The following is a 9740-nucleotide window of genomic DNA, read 5'->3' as shown; positions in this document are numbered from 1 at the left end:
ATATATTTTAGAAAGTAATACGGTAAAACAAACATATAACATTTAAAATTTTGGCAGATTAAAACTTAGAAATGTTTAAAAGTTGTTCACTACTCTGTAATCATAGGAGGTGATAAAATCCTGTATGTAGGGCTCATGAAATACAAATTATAAAGACAAATTAAAAATTACATTAAGAAAATACAAGAAAATTTGAAGTCAATATAAAAATCTTCTGACTGACCTCCAGCAAACTACTTCTACGCAAAAGATGTTTTGAAATGATACCCACACGCACATAAAAATTTTTAAATAATATTAAAAGCTTCTACATAACAATATGGGGCTAACTAGAAATCTAATTAAACATTGGAAAAGAAGTTGAACAAATGATTGCTATAATAGCTCACTGGAAAAAGTTTCAAGCAAAATAACTATAAGTTATTTAATAAAGGGGGGAATTAGCAAACAATTGTTAGTTGAAAACTGAAAAATATCATTTAATAGCCTTCAAAAACACAAAGTATTTAGAGAAAGTATTAATAAAGTAATAGAACTTAAAATTTAACACTAAAAACTACAACACATTATTATCAGAAATTACAGATGACCTAAACAGAAAAGAGACAGAATCATGATTATGGGTCGTAAGACAAACTACTGTTAAAATGTTAATTCTCCCAAAATTGATCTACAGATTTAATGCAATTCCAATATAAATCCCAGAATTTTTTTTTTTGCAGACACTGACAAGCTGATTCTAAAATTTATATGGAAATGCAAAGAATATAGAAAAAGCAAAGCAATCTTTAAAAAAAAAAATTAGAAGACTTTAAGTTTACAGAAATCAAGAGTGAGGTATTAGCCGAAACAACAGCCATAAAGATCAGTGAATCAGAATATCTGAGTTCAGAAGTGGACCCATATATATTTCACTGAAGGCTGAAACTGAAAGTGGGGAAAAGACAGCTTCTTAGTAACAAATAGTGTGAGGAAATTAGATATGCATGTGTTAAAAAAAAAACAACCTTGGCTCTTACCTCATACCATACATAAAGAGTAATGAAAAATAGATCCAAGACCTAAACATAAAAGCTAAATATAGGGAAAGAGAGAAACCTCTGCAACCTTGAAGCAGGTCAAGATGGTTAAGATCACAACTCATTCTATGAATCTAGCTCAGCCCTAATCGAAAACCTCACCAGAGGACAAAGAGAAAACTATAATACAACATCACTTAAATACATAGAAATATATCTACCTGAATTTTACAGCATATAATATATCAAGAGCAAAACATTACAAATACTTCCAATAAAATCAGAAACAAGATAAATGATAACTTCCTACACCCGTACCTACTATTCTACGTCACAATGGAGTTTTATCAATGCAAAGAGACAAGAAAAATAAATGAGATAAAAATATTTAAAAGTAAAATATAAATCTCTCAAAACTTCTGGATGATGTAATTATTGATCCAGAAAATCCAAAGAAACCGAAAACTATTAGAGCTAAGAGAGTTCGCTGAGGCGGCCAAATGCAAAAACACAGAAAAGTCATTTGTTTCCCTATACATCAATAATAATTAGTTCTGAAAATATAAGGAAGGGGATCATTCATAATGGCAACAAAGATTTTAAAATACACAGGAATGACTCTAACAAGATCTCTATGATGAAAACTATAAAATAAAATACAATGCTACTGAAAGTCAGAAAAATAAAAAGGGAAAGAAGAAATATATAAATTACATATTATCCTAATCAAAATTCAAAAACAATTTTTAACAGAACTTGATAATTTAATTCTAAAGTTTATTTGGAAGACGAAACTTTTACTTTTTATACCTCAATATTATTTGAAAAATTACAAATATATATTTACATCATTTTATAATAAAGAATGTTTTTTCCAGATTTGTTGACATACGATTGGCATAAAACATTGCATAAGTGCCAACAGGTCATGAAAAGATGCTTAACATTACTAATTATCAGGGAAATGCAAATCAAATCCACAGTGAGGTATCACCTCAAGTCTGTTAGAATGGCTATCACCAAAAAGAAATAGCAAGCGTTAGCGATAACGTGGAGGAAAGGGAAGCCTTGTGCACTGTTGGTGAGGATATAAACTGGTACAGCACTATGGAAAACAGTATGGAGGTTCCTCAAAAAGTTAAAAATAGAACTACCATATGATCTAGCAATCCCATTTCTGGGTATATATCCAAAGGAAATAAAATCACTATCTTAAAGAGATATCTGTGTTCCCATGTTCACTGTAGCATTATTTACAGTAATCAAGATATGGAAACAACTTAAGTATCTGTGAACAAATAAATAGCTAAAGAAGATGCGAGATACATATAATGAATATTATTCAGCCATGAGAAAGAGGGGAATCCTGCCATTTGCAAAAATATGGATAGATCATCTTGAGAGTGTTATGCAAAGTAAAAGAATCATTTTTAATTACTGATCATTTTCCTACAGTTAAAAGACCAAGTTCAAAATTTATCTTTATATAAACTTCCTAATGAGAGTCTATAACTTCTAGGCATATATGACTATATTCCCATTTCTTTATGATACATTTATTTACATTTAAATTACATTTATGATAGTCAAGTAGTCTAAATTATGAGAATATCGATTTTTATTTCTTTATCAGTTTGAAAGAGGAATTAAAAGAAACTACCAAATACTACATTTTCAGATTTAGGAATTTCAATAGTATCTTCGGATTTAGTGAAATAATTTACCTTAAGAGGATGTAAAAGCCAAAGTTGAATGAAATAATTAAAAGCAGTGCCTGCTTTTCATGGTAGTGCAGAAATGTAATCTGCAGGAATGCAAGCTGAAACGATGTAAAGCAATCTTGGTAATCAATTGTAAAAGTTACAGTTGACCTATGACTTTCAAAAATTTTGTAAAAACATTAAAACTCTCTTACTGTCAGTTATAAATATTTAGGAAAGTGGAAAATAAAACCAACAATTATTAGTACATTATAATTTAGAACACTAGAAACACTGAGAATTAATTTACCAAGATGGAATGGGCTTGCCTTATTCCACTATTTAACTTAAAATATTTAGCAATCTTTTCTATACCTTAGTAAATCACCAAACTTCTTTTCAAGTTTGGATCACCTACCAAAATTTTATCCTTTGCACTTTCAGTGTTGTGAATTATCTCCTAGAGTACCTTTAATGTGAAGTTTTGGGGCAGCATCACTTCTTCTAGCATATCTTCATCCTTTTTCTCATAACCATTTTCCTCATTTGTATTGAAAAGCTCACCTTTACTAAGTTCCTCCAGCTGTATATCTAGACTATCGAAAATGGCAGTGTCACCAGTCCTACTAGAGTCAGCTATTTCTCTGTAACTCCACTTACATTCTATCAGATTTTAGTTTCCAACATTATCACTTTTCATTTCTTTTTTCATTTCATCTTTGTTGACCAAATCGCTCTTTCAATCACCTATTTTTGTAAAATGTCAAGTGGGTCTCTCATTGGGAAATAAGGAGGGAACACAACTACATGATTTGCTGTTGTGCGTGAAGTGTGCACAATACACGGTGACCAATCACAAAAGACTTTGAAAGAAGTGACAGGATTGGTCACTAATCATGATGCACATTTATTATCTATACAGTGAGTTGTGGACTGAAGAGTTGCTGGTGAAGTTTGCATATGATTCAATTACTACATTAATATACCATAGTAACTGAACTTTGAACCATGTTGGGGGTCTGAGGGGGCTGCTGTTACTTAACTAATCTGTGGTAACTAAAATTCATACATATCAAATCCATGCAAAGCAAGAACCATCTGTCCATAAATGCTATTATTTGCATAGCATAACATTAAGAAACAAACAAACAATTTACAAAAGAATCTTCAACATTTCCTCTACATTACTGAGTGTCATAAACCTGAATGTAAGAATCGAGTAATTTATGGCTGTCTATAGATGCAATTAGTCCTTGACTTTTATATGTTTGAGTTTTGTAACAACTCACCTTTTAACAAAATATATCGATATCCATAATCGTCTTTCAGAAATGAGATATGAACTTTAATATATTAAGAAAAGAAAAATTTCAAACTCTCATATGGTGGCAGTTGTGTTGTAACCTTACTACAAGTTTATTTGCGCGATTATGCAAATTTACTACATTTTGACCTTATTATACAAAAATACGTGGAAAATAAAATTAGCAATGGTGGTGATAAAAACCATAGTAGTAATGAAAAAGACAGGTTTTGTGAATATAATTCCATTGAGACAAAAGCAGAGCTCTTTAGCATTAGACACTGAGTTAAGCCAGTTTTTTCACTGTGAATGTAAAAGTCAAATGGAAAAGAAAAAGCAAGTGTAAAACAAATAGCAAAAATATTTTATTAATGATTTTATATATAATTAGGAATTGTATTGTATTTTTAGCTCTCTGAAAATGTACCCCTCTACTAACATTAACTAGTTGTTTGAATTTTGCATTACAATTGAAAACTGGACAGTGCTCTTACCTTTACTAATACTCATTAGAAGCTCTAAGCTACTAAACTGAATAAACATTTCTACTGGAAGTAATAGGATGTGAAACACAGAAGAAAGCACGCTCACAATTTTTAGGTCATTAAATGACAAAAAAAAATCCATTAGCTAATTAGTATTGCTCTTTGTAGGAAGTCTCTATCTAATAGGAGAAATATCTTGATATTAGAGATAGGGAAATCAAAACACAGAAACGACAGAATTAGGACTCCAGTTTATGAATTTTGATGCTCTAATATTTTTTCCAAAATATTTTAGACATTAAATTCTAAGTTAACACTGAAAAGCAAATGGCATGTTCCATTTGGTATTTAACATATTCTTTAACCTATATTTAACATAATCACTACATGTTCATTTTCCAAAAATTGAAATGATCTATTTTACGTACCCCAACAATCCGTTTCATAGCCTCCAATTTAGCAGAATCTTTGTTGCTCTCCAACATTTGCTTTAGATCTTCATTCCTATATAAAAGAAAAAATTTCCATAATTAGATTTTCATATCATACAGCTATTAAAATATATTATTTTCATAAGAATTAGAAATAATATGACAAGTAATGTTCAATAACCGCATTGTTATTTATAATTAAATATGTATTTCTCATCATAACCCTACAAATTAATATCAAGTGTGATGGTGTCATAAAGCCCATCAATTAAACAAAATTACAAAACTGTGCCTCCGTTCTGGGTAAAATATCAATGTGAATACAGGCATACAGATTCTCTCATCCCAAAATTTATTCTGTATGATCACCATAAAAGAGAAAAGAAAATCCTTGATTCGGCACTAATATATTTTCATAAGCCTAAAAGTAAAAACATTCTTTAGAATATCTCAAGAAAGAACAGTGACTGAAAAAAAGCTACGTGTCATACATACCATTCTTTTTTCTCTCTACCTTCCCCCCCCCGAAAAAAGAGCATAAATATGAAGAGAAACCCCAAATGATATCTCCTAATTTGAAGAATTAAGTAAAGACAATTTTAACATCTAAATGAGAGGATGAGGTAATGAACCAGAGAAGTTAGTGATAGGATGAAAATGAACGATATTCAAGAACTACTTAAAAGTTAAAATCAGTGGGATGCAGTGACTGAATGTAAAGGATGAGACGGGGGCACTCAAAAAGGATGCCCTCATTCCCAACTTAAATGACCAAGTAAATGACAATGAAAGATAACTTTGCCAAAGAAGTATACATTTTCTCTCTTCCAAGGCTAATTGCTACATAAGCATCCTTAAAAGATAGTGCAGAACAAAAACTAGTGATGCCTTTACACAGAAGAGCTACAAAAAACGAGAAAAATCCATGAAGAACTGTCTCCTGATAGATTCTTCCAAGTGACTTTCTCCCCAGCAAATTCACAAAATCCCCCAGAAAAAGAAAATTTATATTTTGCAATTTCTAATTATGTTTCCCATGACATGGCAGGATAGATTTGTAAAACAGTTATATAGCTAGGCAAAGAGTTCTTGAACTTGACACCAAAAGCACGGTCCATAAAAGGGAACACTGATAAACTGGATTGCATCAAAGTAAAAAACTTGCTCCATGAAAAATCCTCTAAGGACAAAGAAAAAAGAATTACGGACTGGCAGAAAGCATTTGCAAATATACATATGACTAGATCTAGTATACAGAATATAAAAAGAACTCTAAAACTCAACAGTAAAAAGAAAAAAAATCAATTAAAGGGAAGTTAAAGACATTGTTATGGACTGAACTGTGCTCCCTCACCCCAAAATTCATATATTGAGGCCCCAACCTCCAACTTAACTTTGTATGGAATAGGGACTTTAAAGAGGTAATTAAGGTGAAATAGGTCATAAGGGTGGGGCTCTAATCCAATTAAGGCTGGTGTCTTCCTAAAAAGAGAAAGATATCAGTGGTGCACAAACACAGAGAAAGGACACGTGAGGACACAGTGAGAAGACAGTCATCTGCAAGCCAAGGAGAGAGGCCTCAGGAGAAACCCAACTTGGACTTCCAGACTTCTGGAAAAACTGTGAGAAATAAATTTCTGTTGTTTAAGCCATCCAGCCTGTGGTACTTGTTATGGCAGCCCTAACAAACTGTTACAGATTTTGGTATCCAGAAGTGGAATGTCACTATAACAAATACTTAAAAATGTAGAAGAGGCTTTGGAACTGGAGAATGGGTAGAGGCTAGAACAGTTTCGCGGGGAGGGAGGGGGGGCGGGAGGTGTGTGTGTGTGGGTGGGTGTGTGTGGGTGTGTGCATTTTAAAGCCTAGATTGTCTTGAAGAAAGTAGTGGTATAAATACAGATGTTAAAGGTTGATTATGATGAGATCTCAAATGGGAATGAGGAGCATGTTACTGGAAAGTGGAGGAAAGACAATCCTTTTTACAAAGTAGCAAAGAACTTGGCTGAATTGTGTTCTACTGTTTTGTGGAAAGTAGAAGTTAACTTGATGAATTTGGATATTTGGCTGAGGAGATTACTAGGCAAACTGTTGAAGGCTCAACCTGGTTTCGCCTTGTTGTTTATGGTAAAATGAGAAAGTTAAACTGAAGAAATTTTTTTAAGCAAAAAGGAAGTAGAACTTGAAGATCTGGACAATTCTCAGCCTATCCATATTGAGAAAAACAAGAAAAGCATCTTCATACCTTTTTCAAGTATGTGGCTGGAAAATCATTTGATAAAGACATCATGGGTACCACTCATGGATACAATCAAACATCTCAGTCAAACCAGGTACAGAGATGGGATTGTACAAGCAGAGACACTGGACCAAAGGGGAGAGACAGGAAGAAATGAAGGAAGGCTATCTGACTTCTGATATTCTATAGGACAATGTGAGTACACAGAGAGAAGGCAGCCATCTGTAAGCCAAGGAGAACGGTCTCAGGAGAAACCAAACCTGCCAACACTTTGATCTTGGACTTCCAGCCTCAAGAATGGTGAGAAATAAGTGTCTGTTGATCAAAACACCCAGGCTGTGGGATTTTGTAACAGCAGCTCTAGCAAACTAATACAGTCATCGACAACAATTTACTGAAAGAGCTACACAAACTGCAAAAAAGCACACGAAAAGATAATTAACTTCATTAGCTACTAGGGAAATGCAAATTAAAACCACAGCAAGATGTCACCATATATCTTATCAGAATGGCTCTCATTTAAAAAAAAAAAGTGACAACACTCAATGATAATAAAGACGTAGAAGAAATGATTCACTCATATACACTGGTGGTGAATGTTAAAGGTAGCAGCCACTGTGGCAATCTGGCAGTTTCTTATAGAACTAAACCTGCAATTACCATACAACCCAGTGATTGTACTCTTAGGTGTTTATCCCCCAGAAATGGAAATTTATACTCAAAAACCTGAACATAAGAATTCACAGTAACTTTATTCCTAGTATCCAAAACGGAAACAACCCAGAAGTCCTTCAATGGGTGAATGCTTTGACAAACTGTGGTATATCCACAGCATGAACTACCACTCAGCAGTGAAAACAAACAAACTACTGATACTTGGGACAACTCTGATTAATTTACGGAGAAGCATGCTGGGTAAGAAAAGTTAATTCTAAAAGGTTACACAATGTATTATTCCATTTACATATCATTCAACAGAATTATAGAAATGGAGAAAGATTAGTGGTTACTGAAGATTAAGGTCAGGAATGAGCAACACATGAAAGGGCAACACAGGAGACCCCTGTGGTGATGGAATTGTTACAGAGCTTTCTTGTTGTGATGGTTACAAGAACCGACGCATGTAATAAAATGGGAAAGAACATACACACGACTAGAAGTAAAACTGGAGAAATCTGAGCAAGATTGGTAGATTATAACAATGTCAACATCTTGGTTGTGATCACTGAAGGAAACTGAGTAACGGGTACACGGGCTTTCTCTGTATTATTTCTTATAACTACAAATGAATCTACAATTACTTTAAAATCAAAGATTAATTTTAAAAAAGTTTTATAACAATTACAACTCATTTATGAGACAAAGAGGCCAATCAAAAAAAAAACAACAGATTGAAAGAGTTGTACAAACATTTCACAAAAGATTAGAAATGTCAATACGCACACGAAATACTTCAGATCATTATCAGAGAAATGCAAATTAAATGATACCATTACACACCCATTAGAATAGATGAAATTAAGAGACTGACAATAACAAATGCAGCCAAAGCTTTGGAGCAACTAGAACTCTCTCACACTGCTGATGGGAATACAAAAAAAAAAACCCACTTTAGAAAACTGGGAGTTTCTTAAAATTTAAACAAACCTACCATGTGACCCAGTCATTTCATTCCCCAGAGGAATACTAACATTTCCATATAATGATTGGCATGAATATTCACAGAAGCTTTACTCATATAATAGTAAAAAACTGGAAAAAACCTATATATCCAGTAAAATGTGATTTAGTATTATGTGAGTTAGTATTACACTGTAATACTAACCAGCAATGAAAAAGAATTAATTACTGATATATTTCAACAAGAGAGATGCTAAGTGAAAGAAGCCAGATACAAATTTAAATTTAAAATTCTAGAAAATGCAAACTAATCTGTAGTGACAGAGAGCAGATCAGGGGTATCCTGATGCCAGAGAGTAGAGAGAGAAATGGACAGCAAAGAGATATCAGAAAATTTCTGATTCCATAAGATGATAGAAATGTTCTCTATCTTCTTAATAGAGGTGGTGATTTCACAGGTGTGTTCATCTATCAAAAGACCTAATTATAATCTTTAAGTGGATAATTTGTTACATGCAAATAATATCTCCATTAAGTTGTTATAAAAAAGTTTTATAATGTTTTATTCACATGTGTGAATTAGATGCTTAGTTCTCCAAAAGCAGACTAAAAGATATACATCTATTTCTGAGAAATACATTATTAGGGATCTGGTAAGCCACCATTTTTCATACTTTGAAATTAAGTTATCACATTTAAGCTTCATGTTTGTGCAAAAATTTAAATCACTGAATCTTACTTTAGTAAATCAAATGAAAGTTCTCTTAAATGACTGTAAGAAATTGACAGGAAACTAAGACTGTAGTATTACAAATTATAATTAACTACTAGAATAGTTATAAGTTTGTAATCAGCCATCCTTCATAGTGTTTACAATAAACTCTGCTGAAAAGAGATTGCAATACAGTTCAATCATCAAAAAGAAAGTATCAGAAGCCCTTTC

The 9740-nt window shown here is 32.5% G+C and overlaps 1 protein-coding gene across 2 annotated transcripts in view; it reads right to left on the bottom strand.

The window, feature by feature from the left end:
- Window positions 1-9740, bottom strand: part of AP3B1 (adaptor related protein complex 3 beta 1 subunit) — a 219935-nt gene that overhangs the window by 185209 nt on the left and 24986 nt on the right. For both annotated transcript variants that reach the window (XM_011375121.1, XM_023520419.1), the window contains exon 2: window positions 4936-5011. In XM_011375121.1, coding sequence (XP_011373423.1) covers window positions 4936-5011 — 76 coding nt within the window. The remainder of the gene's footprint in view (window positions 1-4935; window positions 5012-9740) is intronic.

Source organism: Pteropus vampyrus, unplaced genomic scaffold, assembly GCF_000151845.1.
Source record: "Pteropus vampyrus isolate Shadow unplaced genomic scaffold, Pvam_2.0 Scaffold262, whole genome shotgun sequence".
NCBI lineage: Eukaryota > Metazoa > Chordata > Mammalia > Chiroptera > Pteropodidae > Pteropus > Pteropus vampyrus.
This window is presented reverse-complemented; position numbering and strand designations above follow the sequence as displayed.